At 41.1% G+C, this 23,906-nt stretch overlaps 1 protein-coding gene and 1 pseudogene across 2 annotated transcripts in view; one reads left to right on the top strand and one right to left on the bottom strand.

Moving 5' to 3' along the window:
- Lrig2 (leucine rich repeats and immunoglobulin like domains 2) overlaps window positions 1–23,906 on the top strand; it is a 78,883-nt gene that overhangs the window by 15,474 nt on the left and 39,503 nt on the right. For both annotated transcript variants that reach the window (XM_008833976.3, XM_008833975.3), the window contains exons 2-11: window positions 8,576–8,641; window positions 10,825–10,899; window positions 11,254–11,388; window positions 13,338–13,481; window positions 13,591–13,734; window positions 14,895–15,038; window positions 15,215–15,358; window positions 18,081–18,161; window positions 19,768–19,839; window positions 20,098–20,166. In XM_008833976.3, coding sequence (XP_008832198.1) covers window positions 8,576–8,641; window positions 10,825–10,899; window positions 11,254–11,388; window positions 13,338–13,481; window positions 13,591–13,734; window positions 14,895–15,038; window positions 15,215–15,358; window positions 18,081–18,161; window positions 19,768–19,839; window positions 20,098–20,166 — 1,074 coding nt within the window. The remainder of the gene's footprint in view (window positions 1–8,575; window positions 8,642–10,824; window positions 10,900–11,253; window positions 11,389–13,337; window positions 13,482–13,590; window positions 13,735–14,894; window positions 15,039–15,214; window positions 15,359–18,080; window positions 18,162–19,767; window positions 19,840–20,097; window positions 20,167–23,906) is intronic.
- LOC103734953 lies at window positions 3,363–3,669 on the bottom strand (annotated as a pseudogene).

Below are 23,906 nucleotides of genomic sequence, written 5' to 3' on the forward strand. Positions count from 1 at the left end.
TTGTGCTGAGAACTAAACTCCAGTCCTCTGCAAGAGTCATGCAAGCTCTTAATTGCTGAACCATCTCTCTAGCTCCCCTTACACATTTATACAATGTATTGTGATCATAGCCACCCACCACTTCCTCTAACTCCCCCTACTGTGCTCCTATCCCCATCTCCCTTCCAACTTCATACCCTCCTTTTTTGTTGTTGTTGTTAATAATGATCCAAGTCGAGCCAGGCATGGTGGCACATGCCTTTAGTCCCAGCACTTGGGAGGCAGAGGCAGGCTGATCTCTGAGTTTGAGGCCAGCCTGGTCTACATAGCAAGTTCCAGGCTCGCTGGGGCTCCAGGGAGACCCTGTCTCAAAAAGACCAATGATGATGATGATGATGATCCAGGTCCAGTTGATGCTGCTTGTATGGGCATGGATGTGGGCCCATCTCCTGGGGAATGGTCAAGTGGCCATATCCTCAAAGGAGAGTGACCCTCCCTCAATTGCCAAAGAGTGGGGCATGGGGGACCCTCCTGTATCTATGCTGAAATTTTGAGTGGCTTGACCTTGTGCACATAACTACAGCTGCTGTGAGTTGATCTTGTGCAGGTAACCACAGCTGTGTCCTGTCCAGAAGTTAGCATTTCACAGCTCTCCACTCCATCTGCCAGCTGTTCCAAGATGTTCCCTGAGCCTTGTTTTTTTGGGGGGGTGTGTAGTTGATATAGTGTTCATCGACATCTGAAGAGTCAAAGTTGCATTCCATGCTTTGATCAGTTAGGAGAAATTTATTCATACTTATTTATTTTTGGTCTTTTTGAGTTAAGGACAGTTGTTAGCTGCCATGTGGGTGCTGGGATTTGAACCTGTGTCTTCTGCAAGTACAGCCAGTGTTTTTAACCACTGAGCCATCTCTCCAGTCCCATGGTCAACTACTGAAATGACATTTAAGATGGAAAAATAAATGTTCTTTTGTTGCACTTTAAGGAAAACCCACTGTTAATTATTTCTTGGGTAGGGTTCTTAAAGTTTTACACGTGAATCTTATCTTTTACCTTAACTTTGAAAACATAAATGAGCTGTACTCTGTAGTTTGCATAAATATTTATGCATATTTATTTGTACATTTTAATGCATTGCTTTTTTGTGTTTTTTCGTAGTTGTTTTATTTTTATTTTGTTTTGTTTTGAGACAGGGTCTCTCTGCAGCCCCAGCTGGCCTGGAACTTGCTATGTAGACCAGGCTGGCCTCAATTTCACAGAGATCCTCCTGCCTCTGCCTCCTGAGTGCTGAGATTAAATGCATGATTCATTATGCACAGCTTGTATTATTCTTTTAATTGGTTGCAGAGAATTCCATTGTATAGAACTTTTGTAAGTTATTTAACTGATCTCATGATGGTAGAATATAGGTTTCTTTTATGATTTTTGGATTTTTGTGAGTACAGTAACTTCTTAGTAGATGTTTTTCTGTAATTGTGTTATTATATGTGTAGATTCTTAGACATAATACTAATGGGTGAGTCTGGAATATCAAATACCATAATGGTGTATACCCCAGTATATTGACCCTGGTATGCTGACCAAGTCTTTGGTGGGCTTTCTTTTTGCCCTCTTTCTCATGAAATTGGAGGTTAGAAGCAATATTTGGATCAGGGCTTTAATATGCTAATTTAGGGAGCTGGACCTGTAGTGCAGGTCTGTAAATCCCAGGTATTCAAGAGGTGAAGGCTGGAGGAGTGCAAGTTCAGGCCGTTCTGAGCAACCTGGTGAAACTCTCTCTCAAAATAAAAATAAACAGCTGGGTGTGGTGGTACACCTTTAATCCCAGCACTGGGGAGGCAGAGGCAGGCAGATACCTGAGTTCAAGCCCAGCCTGATTTTCATAGTGAGTTCTAGGCCAGCTGGGGCTACAGAAAGACCCCATCTCAAAAAGACCAAAAAAATAAAGAAATAAAACAGAACTAATCAGGCTGGAAAGATGGCTCAGTGCTTAAGAGCACTGACTGCTCTTGCAGAGTGTCTAGGTTCAGTTCCCAGCACCCATATGGCAGCTAACAGCCATCCATAACTCCGAACCTAGGAGATCCGACCTCTGTGAGCATTGCATAGCATTTACATATATGCAGGCAATTACACTCAAACATAGAAAGTAAAAATAATAAAAAATAAAAGAAAACAGGGCTAGGGATGTAGCTCAGCAGTAAAGCATTTGCCTAGCATATCCCTAGGTTCAATTCCAGTACTACCACACATGCTTGTACACACACACACACACACACACACACACACACATACATACACACAGAGCTAATATAGGAGAGTAGTTCTAACTAAAGTTTTGCCTTGGAAAGTGGATTATAACAGTGTATCCAATAGATAAATGCTCAAAAGAGATGCTCATCCTATTTCAGGTTTGTTATTTACACATTGCCCTCTTAATTATTACATCTTTCAGAACAGTTCTTTAAGATTTTAAGGTTGGTACTGATATTCTCATTTTATAGTATAAGAGACTGAATTATAGGGAGGTTAAATGATTTGCCAGAGGTCCCAGCTGGTCATGCAAAAGCTAAATTCTTAAGGGTATCTCTAGAATTTTTATTTCCTATATTGTTACTTGTTCTAGTTTGGTTTCTTTTGCCATGATAAACACTGACCAGAAGCAACTTGGGGGAGGAAAGGGTTTATTTAGCTTACATTTCCTGATCACATTCCATCATCGAGGGAAGTCAATGCATGAACTCAAGCAAGGCAGGAACCTAGAACAGGAACTAAAGCAGAGACCATGGAGGAACGCTGCTTACTGACTTGCTTCCTCAGCTACCATTCTTACACAGCCCAAGCCCACCTATCTACAGACGGCACCACCCACAGTAGGCTGGTCCCTTTTATATCAGTTAGCAATTAAGAAAGTGCCTCACAGACATGATGAAGGCCAACTTGAAGGGGGAAATTCCTCAGTAGGTGGTCTCTCTTCCCAGGTCACTCTCATTTGTGTCAAGTTGAAAAAACTAACCAGCACATTATTATAGTCCCAAATGGAACTCTACTTTCAATCATTAAGAATTCAAGGAAAGTGAAGCCTGGGTATACAAGCTTGTGATTGACTACTTAGGCGGGTGAGGCAGAAGGATTGTAAATTCGAGGATTGCCCGGGCAGTAGAGACCCTCTCTTAAGCTAAAAAGTAAAAAGAGAGCTGGAGATATAGCTTACTGGGGCTGTGTTCAATTCCCAGTACCACAAAAACAAACAAATCCCAATGGGGAGAAAAATAACATGTCCCTTATTTTTGAAATGAATGTTGCCATTTTTGGATTCTTATTTATTTATATTTTAATATTTAATTATTTAATTTATCTTTTTTTTTGATTTTATAAAAGATTTATTGAGGGGACAGGAGGTGGGGTCTGAGCTCAGTCCTGGCTGCATCTTTCCTCATGGCCACCAGCATGTTGCTCAGCTCTTCTGGCTTCCTCTTGGCACAGATGTGTGTCCCTACCCTCTTCTTGATGAACTTGAGTGCCTGCTTGTCCTTGGATACTTTGAGCAGCTCCATGGCACACCTCTCTCAAGTCCCACATAAACTTGGTGGGCTTGGTGAGGTGCCCACACTGCCGGCTGTGCCTCAGCTTCTTCGTCACCTTGTGGCCATTGTTGAGACCCATGACCGTGGGGTAGTGCCGAGCCATGGCTGTTGCTCTCTCCAATGGTGGCCGCCACAGGAAGCTATTATTATTTTATTTTGTGTGTATGAGTGTATTGCCTGCATGTATAAGTGCAACAGATGGTTGTTAGCTGCCATGTGGGTGCTGGGAATTGAACCCAGGTCCTCTGCAAGAGCAGCCAATGCTCTTAACTGCTGAGCCATCTCTCCAGCCCCTACTTTTGGGATTCTTACAAAGGATATTATATCACTATATGAGTTATTTTTGTATTACTGTGACAAAATACCTAACAGAAGAAACTTCAGGGAGGAGAGATTTATCTTGGCTCATAGTTTGATTGAATACAGTCTGTGGTGGGCAAGGTATGGTGGCAGGAGCAGTTTGGGCTGTGGCAGTGGAAATGTAAGGCAGCTGGTTACATGGCATTTTTGGTCAGGAAACAAAGAGCTCAGGTCAGAAGTAGGGCTGGCCTATAACTCAAGTCCTACTTTCCCTCCAGCTCTTATTTCCTCCAGGTAATCCACAGTTTCCACAAACAGCTCCCCCAGCCTCGAACCAAGTGCTTCATTCAAACCTTAGCAATACTGTGTTAGAAAATAAGCAGTTTGGAGCTGGAAAGATAGCTCACTGGTTAATACTGCTCTTTTTAAAAAATTTTTATTATTTTTATTTTGTATGTGTATGCATGTATTGCCTGCATATAGGTAAGTGTACCCGTGTCATGCAGTGCCTGCAGAGATTAGAAGAGGCTGTCGGATCCCCTAGGACTGGAGTCATGGACAGTTGTTAGCTGCCATGTAGGTGCTTGGATTTGAATCTGGGTCTTTTGCAAGAACAGCCAGTGTTGTTAACCACTGAGCCGTCTCTCCAGTCCCAAGACTGCTCTTACAGAAGACCTGGGTTCAATTCCCAGCACCCATATGGCGGCTAATAACTGTCCATAATTCCATTTCCAGGGGATCCAAAGCCTTCTTCGAAACTCTGCGGGCATTGCACAACACAGGTGTACTTACATACATGTAGGCAATACACCCACACATATAAAATAGAAATAATATTTAAAAATAAGAAATACACACTACAAGGAAAGGATAGAAAGCTTAGTCTGGAGAATAGCACCAGGCATCATGATGCCTTAAAATCTTATTTATCCTGAAAGTATTTACACACCATCCCCAGCTCTCTAGTTTAAACATAAAGCAAAAATGCTCCCAGGAGCTGGGCCTGGTGGTGCACACCTTTAGTCTCAGCACTTGGGAGGCAGAGGCAGACCGATCTCTGTGAGATCAAGGCCAGACTGGACGAATAGCGAGTTCTAGACCAGCTGGGACTACAGACAGGAAAAAAAAAAGCTTCAAGGAATCGTCTCCCTGTAGCCCCACCTGGCCTGGAACTTGTTATGTAGACCAGGCTGGCCTCGAACTCTGAGATCTGCCTCCCTCTGCCTCCTGAGTGCTGAGACTAATGCCACCGTGCCTGGCTAAAAATCCTATAATTTCTTTAAAAATAGAAAAAAATACTCTTCTCAAGTAAATACTGGATAACTTCACTAATATTGGCATCGAGTTGTTTATACATGTATAAATTGAGTTTAATTTTACTGCTTTAAATTTAATAATTTTATTTAAAGGTCAAGGTCAAGGTCTCTGGTCAAGGGTTGTCTGTTAATGCTGAGTGACATCCATGAGGGAATTCTTAGGGAGGCATGCAGCCAAACTTAGGCTGCCACAGAGATTTAGGATTTGGGAAGTCATTATGAGCACTGCTATGATTAAAATCAAAACTTGGAATCTCTGAGGGCAGAATTATTAAACTGTAGCATTCACAGTGTACAGAATTAGATCATGCCATGCTCTCCTGCTACCCAAATGTTAACTAGCTTTTTATTTACCATACCAGTGAGAATAAAGTATAGATTATCTCATTTAAAGTGGAGCAGTTGCATTTTTGCTAGAGTTGAAATGCTGCAAAGCAGAAGCAGGAGTAAAACTTTTTATTTGTATGGAATTCTGTGTTTGTCATTTAGTAGCAAGTGTAAGTTCCCTGAGGGTCTCCAAATAGAAGATTTGCTTTCTTCTTAGACAGGGTCTCCCTGTAGCCACAGCTGGCCTGAAATTCACTATGTAGACCAGGCTCAGATCAATCTTACAAAGATCCGCCTGCCTCTGCCTTTCCAGTGCTGGGACTAAAGGTGTGTGCTACTACCCTCAGGAAGATTTGCTTTTTATTTTAGTGCTGGGGATGGAATCCAGAGTTTTGTGTATGCTGAGTCCACACTTTACCACTGTGCTACATCCTAAGCCATAAATACAGGATTTCCTTGTGGAGTGAATTCAGATGTTAATATCTTTTGGTTTCCTTTATTCAGGAGTATCTTTTAGCTGATACCTGTTGTAGACATCTTGGAATAAAAACTTCACAGTTATGGGAATATATTGGTTTAACATATGCTTAGTTATGTCACAGTGTGTAAACTATACTCTTAAATGTAAGTGGCTAAGTTTTACAGATGAGCAGGTATGAATCTAGCTGAGAATAAATTGTTCTGCTGTGATAGAGACATCATTAAAAACTTACATGTGAGCTGGGCGTGGTAGCACACGCCTTTAGTCCCAGCACTTGGGAGGCAGAGGCAGGTGGATCTCTGTGAGTTCGAGTCCAGTATGGTCTACATAGTGAGTTCCAGGTCAGCTGGAGCTACAGGGAGACCCTGTCTCAAAAAAAAAAAAAAAACCTACATGTACCTGCTGACTGCCTGTGGTGGCACAGCAAGGTGAATTGACCTGTAAGGTTTTTCTTTCCCTTTGCTAGCTATATATTGTAACTTAAAGTACATCTCTTGAGCACACAGCTTGTGTGGGCTGGATTCCACCTTAGCCTTGAAAAGATGCCAGGAATCATCCAGGTGACTTTTTAAAAAGGCTGTTAAAAAGTTTAAACTCATGATTAACTTAAGTGAAATTTCTTCTCTTTCTAATAAACAACTTGCTAGAAAGAAGATGGGATTTTGAATAAATGGTTTCTCTGGTTTTAGTTGTATGACCTTGAATTGATGAGTAATTAGTTTGTGTGCCTGCATTTCATATAAGGAAAGTGAGGACCATAAATGTATTTGTCTTGTTAAAGTAGTTGTGTGCAATTTAACCAGTTAATGTAATTGTAAAGTACATAGAACACTGCCTGGCATTAGATAAATATTAAGTCAGCACTATCACCATTTATCATTAACATCATTTGGGTGAGATTACTTATCCTCTCCAGAATCTAGTTACCCATATTAGTTACTTTCCTGTTGCCATGATAGAACACCATGACCAAGGCAATTTGTAGAAGGAAGGGTTTGGGTTTACAGTTCCAGAGGGAAGAGTCTGTTGTTGGGGGGGGGGCATGGCAGCAGAGGAAGGAAGAGCAGAAAGCTGAGCACACATCTTCAAGCACACACAGGAAGCAGAGAGAAAACTCTAAGTGAAGGCAAGGCTATCAACTCTCAAAGCCCACTTCGAGTGATGTGCTTTCTCCAGCAGGGCCACAGGTCCTAAAGGTTCCATGATCCTCCCCAAACAGTGCCACTAACTGGGGACCACATACCAACTGTTCAAATACTTGACCTATGGGGTCATTTCTCATTTGCACTGCCACAGTAGCTCTTTCTAGGAAGACCAGATCCCTTGAAAGATGTGGTCAGATTCTTTTTTTTTTTTTTTTCTGGTGTTTTTGAGACAGGGTCTCCTTGTAGCCCCAGCTGGCCTGGAACTCACTATGTAGACGAGGCTGGCCTTGAACTCAAGAGATCTGCCTGCCTCTGCCTCCCAAGTGCTGGGACTGAAGTGCTGGGACTAATGTCGAGTGCTGGGACTAAAGGCATGCACCACCATGCCCGGCGTGGACGTAGTCAGTTTTGTTGGCTTTTTGAGAGGGTGTTGTTGATGTGCAGTCCAGGCTGACCTTGAACTCACTGTCCTCCAGTGGTATCCTTTTTCTGCTATCGTTGCCCAACTCATCTTCAGTTTTAGTATGGCAACTCACTATTTTGACTTGTGAAATCTACTTTAAAATTTATTTATAGCTAACCTGGTATTATCCAATCACTACAAGGGATGAAGAAACTCATTGTTAAGTGAAGAAGACAAGGGGTAAAAGTGTACATTATCATTTGTATAAAAAATTACTGGTGTAGACATAAAATATTGGGAAGGCTATATGAAACACTAGATTCATTTGTTGCTATTGGAAAAATGCTGCTGGGAAGCTGGTGACAAGGGATTTTTTTTTTTTTACAGCATTTTTTTTCTATTTTTAATTGAATTTTTGTGTATTTCATATGATACATCTTAATCATATTTAGACCACCTCTTCTCTTTGCACTGCCCTCCCCAATACAGCATTTTTTTATACCTTTTTTGTTCTTTGAGACAAGCTTTTGCTATGTAGCCCAAGCTGGCTTGGAGGTTATGTCCCTCCCATTTCAGCCTTCAGAGTGCTGGAATTACAGACAAGGACCATCATACTTGGCTTATGCTTTTTGATTATTGAACCATGTTAATGTATTTTAATTACTAAAAACATTAAGAAGTATTAAAACTGTTCTGAAATTGGACAGTCTTTTGTAAGTATTTCTTTTTGTACTACTGAAATTAACTTAAAAAAAAAAAAAAGACACAGTCACCATATGTGGCCTTGGCTGGCCTGGAGCTCACCGTAGATCAGGCTAGCCTCAAATGGGACACCATGCTGGCTTAAAATTCATATTTAGCAGGACTTTAGTTTTGCATCTTTTCTCTTTTCGTCTTTTGTTGTGTTAGGGACCAGGCCCAGGCTAGGCACATGCTAGGTAAGCCCCTGACACTGAGCTGTATTTATCTAGCCCCTCTTGTTTTTCTTTTAATTCTACTTTCCAACAGTAAACTAAGAATATTTTGTCTTCCTTCAGGGATTTGAGTCATAATCGATTGTCTAACTGGAATATCAGCTTGGAATCACAAACATTACAGGAAGTGTAAGTTATTTTTACTTATTCGGTGTTAAATTATAAATTATGAATTTGAAATTTTTTCTTGCAGTTTTTAGTATCTGCATATATTAGTGTGTTTATATGGGGTATATGTACGTGTGCTTGAGTGTGGAGGCCAGAGAGCAACACCAGGTGTCTTCCTCAATTGCCTTCTGTCTTTTTTTTTTTTTTAATTTTAAATTATTTTTATTATTTTATGTGTATCAGTGTATTGCCTGCATATGTGTACGTGCATCCGTGTCATGCAGTTCCTGGGGAGGCCAGAAGAGGGTCTTGGATCCCCAGCAACTGGAGTTATAGACAGTTGTTAGCTGACATGTGGGTGCTGGGAATCAAACTCAGTTCCTCTGTAAGAGAAGTCAGTGCTCTTAACCACTAAGCCATCTCTTCAGCCCCCTCTACCTTATTTTTTGAGCAGGGTCTCTCACTGAACCTGGAACTCACTGATTAAGCTAGTCTGAGTGGTCACTGAGCTCCAGGGACCCACTTGTCTATATTTCTTCCTACCTGTGTATTGGGAGTACAGACATGTACTGCTCTGTCTGACGTTTACATTGGGTACTGGTGATCCAAATTCAGGTTCTCATGCTTGTATAGTAAGCAGTTTACCAACTGGACCATTTCCCTAGCCTGAATTAGGAATATTCAATTTAGAGACCCTGTCAAAATATTGAAAAAGTAGCTAGAGAGAGATGGCTTAGCACTTAGGAGCACTTGCTGCTCTTCCAGAGGACCCAGGTCTATTCCCAGCACCCGTATCAGGTGGGCCACAACCACCTGTAACTCCGGCACCAGGGACTCTGACCTCCTTTTCTGGCCTCTGTAGTCACCCCCACACACCTGGCATACAAGTCACATAGACACATACACATAAATAAAAATAAAAATAAATCCTAAAAAAAAATTGAAAGAGCTTTCTAATTAAAAGAAATTGCTACAAAACCTAAACCATTACCTTTCTTTCACTTTAGTATCATAAACTCTTTGGTATAGAAGTGTTGATTTTATTATGTGAATTATGTAGAAATATTCTTCCTTGAGGCCAAAAGTAAAAATTTTCCTCCGGAATAAATATGTTTTCTTTGTTCTTTTTATGCCCAGTGTTTAGCCAGTGAAACAGTATTGTGTAAACTTCCATTGTTCTGACATGTCATTTGAAATGGAAGCATGGTTTCTAAAGATTTAGAAGAAATAGAGTAATTTTGGTGTTACTTGAGATTGTGGTAGTTGATATAATTCAGCTTTCCTTGTAGCTTAGACTGATCTGGAACATACTATATAGGCCAGGCTGGCCTTGGACTTGTGCAGTCTACCTCCTCCTCCCAAGGGCTTGGTGTTATAGGCACGTATCACCGTACGTGGCACAACTCTTTGTAATATTGATCTTCTGTTGTTTTTGAGACAGAGCATCTCTGTGTAGTCGAGGGTGATCTTAAACTCATACTCCTTCCTGTTCCTCCAAAGTACTGGGATAGTAGGTATACCAAAACTACATCCAACCTCTAATACTGATCTTAGTAGATCATCACTGTGAAGATGCATGTTAAAATTTTTAGTTTCTTGGGGCTGGAGAGATGGCTTGGCGATTAAGAGCATGTATTGCTCTTGCAGAGGACTGGAGTTGGTTTCCCAGCACCCATGTAGGACTGCTCATAACTGCCTTTTAACTCCACCTCCAGGGAATCTGATACCTCTGGTGCTCAAGGTCTCTTGTGTTCATGTGCACACACACAGACACACACATACACCTAATTAAAAAATAAAATAAAATAAAATAAAATAAAATAAAGGGGGCTGGGGAGATTGCTCATCATTTAAGAGCACTTGCTGCTCTTCTAGAGGACCTGCCCTGGCTCCCAGCAGCTACATGGTAGCTCATCAACTGCCTGTAACTCCAGTTCCAGGGTATCTAATGCCCTCTTCTGGCCTCCACAGACACCAGGCATGCATGTGGCACACAAAAATACATGCAGGCAAACACTCATGAAAATAATAAAGATAAATCTTTAAAAAACAAAAATTTCTGATTTTTCAAATTTTGAGAAATTGGCTTTTTCAGTTTGGCACCTACCATAAAGAATATGTATTAGCGTATTAACCAAAAACCAGAATTTAGAAGGTAATATTTCCCTTATTAAACTTTCAAATCTCTTTTCTTTCTTGCTTAGGAAAATGAATTACAATGAACTAACAGAAATCCCCTATTTTGGAGAGCCAACACCTAATATAACTCTACTTTCATTGTAAGTAAGATTTCAGATCTTTTATTTAATTATGAATTGTGTGTGTACAGAAATCCTGTATTTTGGAGAACCAACATCTAATATTATTCTTTGGCTATAAGTGGGTTTCAGATTCTTAATTTAATTATGAATTTATTGTGTACTTAGATATATATACACACACATGCATATATCGTGTGTTTGTGTGTGTGTGTGTGTGTGTGTGTGTGTGTGTGTGTGTGTGTGTGTGTCTGTGTCTGTGTCTGTGTAGTTCTTATTTGCTCTTTACCCATACTGTTGATTCTTGTTATTTAATGTCCTTGTAGTCTGGGGTGGATCACTGGCAATAGCTTTAAAGTAATCTTTTTTTTGTAGAGTCCATAATTTCATCCCAGAAATAAATGCAGAGGCATTGCAGCTTTACCCAGCTCTTGAGAGTTTAGACCTCAGTTCCAACGTAATATCAGAAATCAAGACATCTTCATTTCCTCGAATGCAGCTTAAATACCTGTAAGTAATTAGAGAATTATATTTACATAGTTGATAGATTGATTGGAAGTAGTTTATTGAGTACAGTGCTAGGGAGTGGTCAGCTGGGAAGTAACTATAGTACTGGTTTACTTTAAAGTGCGTTTTTATCATTCATTGGCACCCATATTCCCTCAGGTCTGTTGTTGACTGATTTGGTATGTGTGTGTGAAACAAAACTAGGATTGAGATTTGGGGATTGTTTGTCCCCCTCCTTTGCCCCAAAAGAAAGTGTGTGCTGTTGTCAGAAAAAATTAGTAGGCATTGACAGCAAATTTTTGAGATTTAGGTGTTTTTTTTTTTTTTTTTTTTTTTTTTTTTTGTTTTTTTTTTTTTTTTTTTTTTTTGTCGTTTTGAGACAGGGACTTCCTGTAGCTGCAGCTGGCCTGAAACTTACTACGTAGACCAGGCTGGCCTTGAACTCACAGAGATCCACCTACCTCTGCCTCCCAAGAGCTGGGACTACAGGTGTGCACCACCATGCCCGGCTTTTGTTTTTTGGTCTTTTTGAGACAGGGTCTCCCTGTAGCCCCAGCAGGCCTGGAACTCACCATGTAGACCAGGCTGGCCTTGAACTCAAAGAGATCCCCCCGCCTCTGCCTTCCAAGTGCTGGGACTAAGGTGTGCGCCACCACACCCAATGAGATTTAGTTTAAAAAATTTTTTTTTTATTTAATTTATTATAATTGTGTCTAGAGTGGCAGAGTGTGCATGGTCTACAGTTTGTGTGTGGAGGTCAGAGGACAATTTTGCTGAGTTGACTTTCTTCTTCTACCTTTACATGGGTCCCAGGAGTTGAACTCAGACTGTCAGGCTTGTATTGCAAGTACTCTATCTCCTGAGCCATCTGGCCAGCCTAAGGTTTAGTTTTAGATTTTTTTTTTTGTTAAATACTGGGAACCAAGTCCAGGGTTTTGAACATGCTAGACAATTACACTCCCACTGAACCACACCTCCAGCCCTTCTCATTAATTTTGTGAAAATTAAATAGGAATGATTTGTTAAGCAGTAGCTTGCTCTGTATAATAATGATAGTTAACATGTAGGCCAGCACAGTCCAGTTTACAAAGTGTATTCATTTGTTGTTTTGTTTTTTTGGTCTTTTTTGAGACAGGGTCTCCCTGTAGCCCCAGCTGCCCTGGAACTCACTATGTAGACCAGGCTGGCCTTGAACACATGGATATCCTCCTGCCTCTGCCTCCCAAGTGCTGGGATTAAAGCATCTTGCCACCACTTCCAGCACAAAGTGTATTGATACACACTGCTTCATAGCATCCTAAGTGAAGTAGGAACCATACTTTTCCTCTTGCTTTTGAGTGCTGGTGATCAAACCCTGGGCCTTGGCGCATGCTAGACAAGCACTCTCACTGAGCTATACTGTTAGCCCTAACATAACTAATTTTATAGATGAAGAGAGAAAACAATTTATGAAATAAAATAGAAATAAAGGGCTGGGGCGATGACTCAGTGAGTAAAAGCACTTTCTCTGTAAGCACAAGGATCTGAATTTGAATGGTAGGCACCCACATGAAAAGATGGGCTTGGCTGTGTGCCTGTAACTCCAGCATTTGGGACAGAGGTGGGTAGGTCCTGACCTCGGTGGCTAGCAGCCTGGCCAAAATGGAAAACTTCTGGTTCATTGAGAGACTGGGCTTCTGGTCCAGTGAGAAACACTGTCTCCAGGCAGTAAGGCAGACAGTGATGAAGGAAGGACCTCCCTGCTCTGACACCTGCACACATCATGTATACTCACCTGGTTACCACACACACATACACACATGCATATGTACACAAAATAGCAGTTAAATAATTGTCAGGTTGTACATAGTTAAGTAGTAGAAGAGTCCAGTTACAGACTTCAGGCAGTTTTCCAGTGGTAGAAATTTTATTTCACTATTTTTTTTCTTTTGCTCTTATCCTGGTCATTTTAGGAATTTGAGTAACAATAGGATATCAACCTTGGAGGCTGGTTGCTTTGATAACTTATCAAGTTCCTTATTAGTGGTAAAGTTAAACCGGAACAGAATTAGCATGATTCCACCTAAAGTCTTCAAGCTGCCTCACCTCCAATTCTTGTGAGTAACTTAACGGAAGTGCAGTATTTATTCTTTTAAATTACTGTTAGAGTAATCCAGTGAAGCCAATGTTCTGTTGATTTTTTTTGTTTGTTTTGTTTTGTTTAAGGGAACTTAAAAGAAACAGGATTAAAATTGTAGAAGGTCTTACTTTCCAAGGGCTTGACTCCCTAAGATCATTGAAGATGCAACGGAATGGAATTAGCAACCTTAAAGATGGAGCATTTTTTGGCTTGAATAATATGGAAGAATTGTAAGTACTGGGAGCTAGACTAGGGGATTATTAGGAGAAATCTTTCTGGGACTTTTCAAAGGCAAATAGCTAGGGGGTTGCTTAGTTAATAACAAAGATATGTTGTACCTCATCCAAAAAGACCACTGAGGACCCAACACACCAAAATGCAAAAGCAAAGGTTTATGGTTTATTCGGGCTTAAGCTCGGGCTCTCAGACCTCACCAACTCAAGGGATCCGTGCTGAGAGCCCAGAGTAAGGGAGAGTGGAGCCTTTTATAGGTTTTAGACAAAGAGAGGAGGGGGATACCGAAGATACATTTTGGTTGGTTCAAGGAGCCCGCGCGCGCCAACATAATTTTAAACTGATTGGATGTATAAGATGCAGCCCTGGAAGTTTCTTATTGGTAGGTGCTATTCTCAGGGCTGTGGAATGTGCTGACTGTTACCTGTGGGGCCAGGAGTCTCCGTTTTTACCTTTTGGGGGAGTTTTCATGCCCGGCTTGCTTAATCTATAGTTTCCTGGAAGGGGGGTAGAGAATAGCAGGCGGGGGTCAGGGCATGTCTAGGCATGTCTAAAGCAGCAGCCAAGCATTTTACAGAAGCTAAAAGAGCAATTAGTGGGGGTCTGGAGGGATTGGGGGGTAGCGGGTGAACGAAGAGGGTCTCAGGGTTCTACAGATACATTAGTTGCCTTCTCCATTTTCTGATGTAAAACAAGTACACACAGACCTTTCCTCTTCCTTCCTCTTCCTTTTCTAATTGGTGTTAGAGATTGAACCCAAGGCCTCTCACATGCCGTACACATTTTACCACTGAGCTACACCCCTGTCTTATAGAGCTCTTTTAAAATTTTGTTAGTTAACTGATGTTTTTGTTACAATTCTTAAACTTCTCATGTGAAAAATTATATTTCATATTACTTTGGTAAAAATTATCAGAATTTATCAACCACTTGGAGTGATTTTGTCAATAAGATATTTTAAAGTCTCTTTAGCACTAAATTAAGTAAGACATAAATATTCCTGACTTCTTGAATTTGTTAGGTAATTAGGTCTCAGCAAAGATGGTGTGTGTGTGTGTGTGTGTGTGTGTGTGTGTTTGTAGGAACTTAAGGAAACTTTAAAACTCTGCTTGCTATTGAAATGCCTTATTTTGAGTTATTTCTTCTCTGATTACAGAGAACTGGAGCACAATAACCTCACTAGAGTGAACAAGGGCTGGCTGTACGGCTTACGCATGCTACAGCAACTATATGTGAGCCAGAATGCTATTGAGAGAATCAGCCCTGATGCCTGGGAGTTTTGCCAGAGACTGTCTGAACTGTAAGTGTAGGATGGCATTTCATGGGAGGCTGTTCCCATGGCCAGTAATGAGATTTAGCACCCTCTTTCCTTAATGTTTGTTGGAAACACTAAATTTAGCATGTTAATATAATAAAAATTTGCAAATTGAGTTAAAATACAATGAATTCCTTACCATCTATGTTCCTGTTTTTTAGTGATTTGTCCTATAACCAGCTGACCCGCCTTGATGAATCTGCCTTTGTGGGTCTGAGCTTACTGGAGAGATTGAATTTAGGGGACAACAGAGTCACTCATATTGCCGATGGTGTATTTAGGTTTCTTTCCAATCTTCAGACACTGTAAGTTTTTTTCTTTCTTAGAGTGAAATAAAGCAAAGGAGCAAAAATAACTAATCAATCTGAAAATGTGTATATTACTGTTTTTTATTTATTTAAGTAATTAATTTATTATTTATTTTTTGGTCTTTTTGAGACAGGGTCTCCCTATCGCCTCAGCTATCCTGGAACCCACTATGTAGACCAGGCTGGCCTTGAACTCACAGAGATCCGCCTGCCTCTGCCTCCCAAGTGCTGGGATTAAAGGCGTGTGCCACCATGCCCGACCCTTTGTTCTTTTATTTTATGTCTTGGGCAAGGCTATCTTTTTTCATTTCTGTCCCCATAAATCTTACACCTATAGCAGGCACTCAGTTTTACATTTTAATTCTGAGTTCTCATAATTACTGTCAGTTGCTACTATCAAGAAGTTGCCATTTTCTTGTTCCTCTGGTGTGGCTAGTGTACCAGAACTCTTAGCTTTCACTTGGAGGGAAGTTAGGGGTATAGTGGGAGCAGTTCTGTTCACTGTTGTTCACTGGAGCTACATCCCCAGCTCCTGCTGCATGACTTTACCCAAAAGAAACTTTTTTTCTTTTTGTTTTTTTGGAGACAGGATTTCACTGTGTAGCTTAGGCTGGCCTTGAACTCCTGCCTCTGCCTCCCAGGATTATAGGCGTGTACCACCATGCCTGGCTAAATGTAGTGGGGTATTTTTTTTTTTTTTTTTTCGGTGATGGTGGTACTGATGACTAATTTTGACCATCTGTGTGCTAGCTAGGCAAGTGTTCACTGAACCGTATCCCCCGCCTAATTTTACAGTTTTTAAAAAATTTGTAGATTCTTTAAAATTTATAATGATGTTATTAGCATATATTAATTAAACATAAGAATGGGTTTCATTATGACATTTTCATATATGTTGTATGTATATAGTACATTTTGATTGTATTTACCACCTGTTACCCTCTCTTGTCTCCCCCTACTCTTGCTGATTCCCTTCTGCCCCCCTTCTGCTTTATTTATTTATTTTTTTTTGGTCTTTTTGAGACAGGGTCTCCCTATAGCCCCTGCCAGCCTGGAACTTGCTATGTAGACCAAGCTGGCCTCGAATTCACAGAGATCTGCCTGCCTCTGCCTCCCAAGTGCTGGAATTAAAGATGTGCACCACCATGCCTGGCTGCAGATTCTTAATGGCTCTTGAATAGGAGCTATGGTGATTATTAGGTTCAAAATTTCAGAAAAGTGGTAGGTTCCCAACTTTGGGACCTAACAGTCAGTAAGAAGGAAACACCGTAATTTTGAGACACCTGCAGCCTTCTGATCCTTACGGGATGGCAAGCAGGTTCTTTCAGTATACTGCTGATGATTAATGTGTAGGAAAACCGAGGAAGAAAATGGTTATCTAGTGCCAAAGCTGTTAACAATGGATTTAGGGTCAGATTGGAGAAACTGACTTTAGCTCCCAGGCTGGCCTCAAACTCACTGTATAGCTGAGGCTGATCTTGAACTCCTGATCTGCCTCTACCGTCCGTGTGCTGGAATTATAGGCTCCTGCACTGAGTTTATTTGGTGCTGGGGTAGAACCTTGGTCTTGAGCATGCTGGGCAAGCATTGTGCCAATGGAACTTTGTCTCCATCCCAGGAGTATATATTTTCACTCAATTTGGTGAATTGGGGGGTGGGTGTCTTTCTGAAACAGAGTCTCATACAGCTCAGACTGACCTCAGATTCACTGTGTAACTGAGAATGACCATGGGCTCCTGATCCTCCTGTTTCTGCTTCCCAAGTGTTGGGATAGAGGTGTGTACCACATGCCCAACATGATTGATTCTTTTTTTTCCCCCTGTTTTGGGACAAGGTCCTGCTGTGTCCCCCAGGCTAGCTTTGAACTCTCCATCTTCCTATCTTAGCCTCTTGAGTCCCGAGTTTATAGGCATGTGTCACCATGCCCAGCTTGGTGAATAATTTCTTTTTATGTTTTGCTGTTAGAGGAGGGGGCAAGTTCTGAAGAGTTGATAGTAAAATAAAATGTGCTGTTAGTATTTCACTTCGAATAAAGAAAGGTAAGCAAGACAAGGTTTTTCTTGGTATTCATACAATTTTATATAATCTTTTCAGTATGAAATGGCCTCTAGAGGGCAAAAGTGATTAAGTATTTTAATTGATATTCCACCAGCACATGATGTGATACAGTTGTACTTCCTCTGAAAATGGAATAGGGATTTTAAAAGAGCATACTTTCCTTTTAAAGAAAGTACAGTTCCTACACATGGATATAGCATTCTTGCTTCCCAAGGGGAATGTTTACTTGTTCTTCAGCTGTGAAGCTTTGTATTGGTATTACTCTTTGTGAGCCATTTTAAGGTTAAGAGCCCAGAGGGAGGCTTGGGTCAGCTAGAAATCCCATTATCATTTGCTTGAAATCAGTTTGTAAGCTATATTGCCATTATCTTGAAACTGTCCTTTTTGTAGTACACTGTCTATAATTTTTATATGCTAGTACAATTAGGTGCGGTTAACTAGAAAAATTAATCTTACCAGGTTGCTTAATTAATTTATTAATCAGCTCTTTTATATTTATCACAGATATTCCTTTAAAAAGCAGGGTTGCATCTTCATTATAAATAGCTCCTAAAATAAAGATCAAAATTAACACATGCCTTTATGCTGTCATACCAGGATGCTGCTCAGTAGTGTGGTCGTGCTGACTGACTTAACCTGTCTTTCCCTGACACCTTTTTAGGGACTTAAGAAATAATGAAATTTCATGGGCCATAGAAGATACTAGTGAAGCCTTTGCTGGACTCACAAGTCTCACTAAATTGTATGTATCTATGATATTCGTATATTCATGTATGTCTACAAACATGTATTTGTAAATGTTACTGGATTGTGTTTATTTGACATAGCCAGAAAGCCAGAGCATCATACCTTCTTTTTTTTTTTTTGGCCTTTTTGTTGATTGTCTTTCTATATGGTCAAAATTATTATTTTTATTTTATGTGTGTAAGAGTATTGCCTGCATGTAGGTAGGCGCACCCCTGTCACGCAATGCCCGGAGGTGAGAAGAGGGCATCAGATCTTCTGGAACTGGAGTTATAGGTGGTTGTTAGTTGCCATATGGGTGCTGGTATCAAACCCAGGTCTTCTGCAAGAACAGCCAGTGCTCTTATCCACTGAGCCATCTTTCCAGCCCCTTTTAATTTATTTTTATTTTATATGTATGAGTATTTTATGTGCATATCTGTAAGTGCACCATGTGCCTGCAATGCCTGTGAAGGTCAGAAGAAGGTGGGTACTGGGTCCTGTGGAAGAGCAGCCAGTGCTCTTAATTGCTAAGTTATCTCTCCAGCCCCTATATCTTTATCCGTCCAAAAAGATGAGCATCAGGCTGGTCCCATTTCCTGGCTGCTGAGAGTAGTGCAGCAGTAAGCATGAGTATGTAGGTGTTGACTGAGTCTTTTGGGTATATATCCCCAGCAGTACAGCTGGGTGAGGTGGTAGCTCTAGTTTCAGATTTTGGAGGTACCTGCATACTGATTGTGTAGTGACCACACAAGTTTGTGTTCCCATTCCTATGGTGGTTTAAAGACAAGTTATTAGTATTGAGTTTTCTGTTCAAGTAAGGAAAATGCACTAAGGAAGTGTGGTTGAACTGGTAGTGTGTATTTAATCACCTGAGATTTATGGATAATTCATCTAGTAAAGGGGGAAATACTCTCATGAAACATTTTACTTATTTTTCTTAAAAAATATTTTTTTGGGGGCTGGAGAGATGGCTCAGCGGTTAAGAGCACTGACTGCTCTTACAGAGGCCCTGGGTTTGATTCCCAGCACCCACGTGGTGGCTACGAACCATCTTCAACTCCAGTTCCAGGGGAATCTGAAGCCCTCTTCTGACCTCCACGGCATTGCACGTTACAGGTGCACTCACATGCAGGCAATACACTCATGCACATAAAATAAAAATAATAAATAAAATATTTTTTAAAATATTTTTTTTGATTTATTTATTTTGTATTTTGTATTTGAGTGTTTTGCCTGCATGTGTGCTAGGGTACCACGTGTGTGCAATTCATTTGGAGGCCAGAAGAGGGCATTGGGTCCCCTGGAACCAAACCTGGGTCCTTTGTAAGAGCAACAAATGCTCTTAACTGCTGAGTCATTGCTACAGCCCTGGTGAAGCATTTCTGAATTTCTTTGACCTGATCATCTCTTATTAGAGAGATATGGGGATTTAACCTCATTTAGCATAGGCAGACTACCAGCACTTTACAGTCAGGATGGATATTCAGAGTTGCTTCATTGAACTCTCAATCTTGATAGAAACCTTCATAGTAATGTAAAGCGATTCAAATGCTATGAAGTGAACATTTAGTTTATTTTCATCTTGTATAGGTAAATATTTAATGAATTTAATTTTATTTCAGAATCTTACAAGGAAACCAGATTAAGTCAATTACAAAGAAAGCATTCATTGGTCTTGAATCCCTTGAGCATCTGTAAGTATTCTTCATATATTTATTCATTATATAAATAATCTTTGCTGGGTGTGGTGGTGCACACCTTTAATCCCAGCACTGGGGCAGCAGGGGCAGGCAGGTCTCTGTGAGTTTGAGGCCAGCTGGGGCTACCTAGTGAGACCTTGTATTTAAAAAAAAATTCTTTGCTACTGGCTGAGATTGTCATGAGTGTTTAATATTTATGTAATCTAACTGTAGAAGTGATTGTTGATAGTGCTTCACTTTTCTTCATTTTAGAGATTTGAACAACAATGCTATAATGTCTATCCAAGAAAATGCTTTTTCTCAGACTCACTTGAAAGAGCTGTAAGTAATTTTTTTTCTTCTTGTGAGTGCTCAGATGTTTCAGAAGCATGGAATTCAGATGAGAAATAGAAAGTGCTACTACCTGAGTTGTTTCAGTGAAAGATAGTTTAAAAATACCTCAACATTGGAAAGCCCAGGGTGTGTGCTGTTAGTGTTAGCACCACTCCCTGTGCTTTTTGTATGTACTCTGCTTTTCCCTTTGGGCCATCAGAAACATACACCTCCAGTTCCTATCCCATAGTTGGGCTAGAGTTAAGATAACTGATTTTGTTTTTCAGATCGTGGTCAGATTGTGGTTGGTCTAGGATTTTCTGTGTAATTGTTTTTAATCTGTTTAAACTACTAAAATGTTGCACTTAGAAGATAGCATTTTGTACTTTCTCGTATATACCTTTAAAAATTGCTTTTACTAGTTTAGAGATCTTGCTGGGTGAAGGGAGTTGTCTGGTCATTGACATTAATTTTAAACTGTGGTAATTTGAATATGCAGCCAGATGTCAGAAAAACTGAACTGTAACAGTTTATTTTAATGCCTTATCTGGAAGCTAATCAAAGGGTGTACACCAGAACTGGGTCATGACAAGATAATGATAAAAATTAAGAGTAAGATTTTAGAAACTTTTACAACAACTTGAAAGTATTATGACACTTTTGTTGTAGTTTAAAAAGTATTGGTTTTGGGGCAGTGAGATGATTTAGTGGGTAGTGGTGTCTGATGCTAAGCCTGACAGCATGAGTTTGTTCCTTGGGATCCACATGGTAGAAGGACAAAACTGACTCCTGGAGTTGTCCTCTTGACTTCCATATGTGAGCCGTGGCATGTGGTCCCCCCACAATAAATAAATAAAAATTAACAATTAAAAGAAAGTATTGGTCTGTAGTAGGCTAGTAACTTCAAAACTAGTTCTTTGCCACAGATTGAGTTGTACTGGAAGTATGTTTTTAAATTTCTTGGGTTCAAATCCTTACTCTTTTCTTATAGCTTATGGCCATAGGCAAATTGTTTACCCTGAGATGGACACAGGAATAGCAGTTCTCTCAGGCTTATCTGAAGATACAGTGAGATAACTTGTTTACTAACGTACTCATTTATCATCTATAGTGAAAGGTGTACTGTTCTGGATGCTGAAAACAAGAGTAATCAAGACATGGTCTCTGAGTCACAGCATATTGCAATAAATTCCAAGGAAGATAAAACAGTAAGAGTGAGGGATATAGCTCAGTTGTCAGAGTACCTACCTAGCATGTGCAAGGTCTTGAGTTTATTCCCCAGTGCCACAAAAATAAAATAAAAATAAAAACTTAATTTTTAAAAGAAATTAGTAGTTGTAGAATATCTCATTGAGTAGTAAGTTTTCTGAAGAAAAAACAGGTCAGATGGGTGGAAAATGACAGGGATTGTTGTTTTATTTTATTTTTAAATTTTTGTTTTTATTTTACATGTATGAGTGTATTATCTCCCTGTATGTAAGTGTGCCCATCTTGTGCAATGCCTGAAGAGATCAGAAAAGGGCTTCGGAGTTAGGAACAGTTGTTAGGCACCATATGGGTGCTGGGAATCAAACCCTGGTCCTCTGTAAGAGCACCTAGTGCTCTTAACTGCTGAGTCATCGCTCCAGCCCCAAGATCTTTGTTTTAAAGTAGGCAGAAGAGACTTTTCTGAAAATGGAGAATTTTTTTTTAATTAAAAAAAATTGTTATTTTTTTATTTTATGTGTATGAGTGTATTGTCTGTATATATGTGAGGGGACCTGTGTCATACAATGCCCTAGAGGTCAGAAGAGGGCTTTGGATTCCTCTGGAACTGGAATTAAGGACAGTTCGTAGCCGCTCATGTGGGTCCTGGGAATTGAACCTGGGTCCTCTGCAAGAGCAGTCAGTGCTCTTAACCACTGAGCCATCTCTCTAGCCCCTGGAAATAGAGAATTTGAATTCTGGGTCTTCATGAATGAAGAAGCAGACCATATGAATATTGGGTGTGCTGGATAGCTTTAGTTGTCAACTTGACATACCCTGGTAGAGGGAACCTCAATTGGTGAATTGCCTCCATGCCTGTGGCCATGTCTGTGGGGCACCTTGATTATTGAGTAATGTGGGAGGGCCAGCCCACTGTGGGTGGTGCCACCCCTGGGCATGCTGTTCTGTGTTGCATAAGAAAGCAGGCTGAGTATGGACCAGGGAACAATCCATGGTCTGTGCTCCAGCTCCTGCCTCCAGGTTCCTGCCCTGAGTTCCTACCTTGGGCTCCCTTAGTGCTGAACTGTGACCCAGGAGGTGTAAGCCATATAAACCTTTTCCTTCCAGAGTTGGTATTGGTCAGACTATTTTGTCATGGCAATTGAAGGAAAGCTAGAACATTGGGCACTTCTCAGGGAGTATCAAGTGAAAGGAGACTACAGAGTTAAGGAGCCAGATTATGTGGAGCTTATAAAGAAGAATTATATAAAAAAGAATTAGTTGCTTTCCTCCTAAATGTGCTATGAAACTTTGGAGGGTCTTGAGAAAATGCTAAGCACTGGGTCTAGCATATAGTAATTATCAAATAACTAATATTGATAAGAAAATTTAAATGTTTTGATGATCTGGGCTAGGTTTGTGGCTCCATTGGGAAAATGGGTTCAGTCTCCAGCATTGCATAAACCAGGTGTGGTAGGACATGCCTGTAATCCCAGGTCTAAAGACATGGAAGCAATACAGATCAGAAGTTTAAGGTCACCTTCAACTACATGCCAAGTTTGAGGCCAACCTGGGTTACATGAGACCGTGCCTCAAAAAAGTTAAGAAAGACCTCCCTCTGATTCCCTGGGCCTGCACAACCCGCAGGCCTCTCTCCAGGGTAAGTTGATCGGGCCTTGCGCACCTTGACTCCCACAGCCTCATTCACCCTCCCATCTCCCTTGCCAGTCTCTCCTCCTAGCCTGGGTCCTGTCCCATTCCTTCTCTTGGTGCCCCAGACACTGGGGGAACCACCACTGCTTCCTGATTCTTTGCATCCAGACCAACCCAATTCCTTCTCAGGTACCCAGGAGCCCTCTAGGCCTGGCCCCACCCCCACCTACCTCTGCTTCTCTGGGCCTGCATGACCCACAGGCCTCTCTCTGGGGTAAGTCGATTGTACCCTCCGTGCCTTGACTCCCCCAGCCTCATTCACCCTCCCATCTTCCTTGCCCATCTATCCTCCTAGGTAGATGGTTCCACCAGGGGAACCACCACTGCTTCCTGATCCTTTGCATCCAGACCAACCCAGCTCCCTCTCAGGTCCCCAGGAGCTCTCTGGGCCTAGCCCTGCTCCTACCTCCCTCTCCTTCCCTGGGCTGCACAACCCGCCAGTCTCTTTCCTTGATGCCAGGGCTGACCTTTCCACTTCCTGATCCTTTGCACCCAGACCAACCCAGTTCCTCAGTGCAGTCCCCAGGAGCCCTTGGGGCCTCTTCCCGCCCCCACATCCTTTTGCATCTTTGGGTGGCGTGGCCACTACTGCCCTAGAACAGCATCTTTCCTGGGCCCTGCTCCCAGGCCAGTACAACCCCCAAATTCCTGAGGACAAAGTCTTTCCGGGAGGGATCCAGACCTTAGGAGAAAGCCTGAGAGCATCTGATCCTCATCTGACTTGGGCCTCTGTGGGAACTCCTGAAGACAAAAGCAATCTGGCTCCAATATAAAATCAAAAGAGAGAACCAGAGGCTTAGATGAACCAGCTTTTCATGCCCAAAAAGTAAACCACAAAGACACATAAAGTT

This window comes from Nannospalax galili, unplaced genomic scaffold (assembly GCF_000622305.1).
Source record: "Nannospalax galili isolate Female #2095 unplaced genomic scaffold, S.galili_v1.0 scaffold475, whole genome shotgun sequence".
Classification (NCBI taxonomy): Eukaryota; Metazoa; Chordata; class Mammalia; order Rodentia; family Spalacidae; genus Nannospalax; species Nannospalax galili.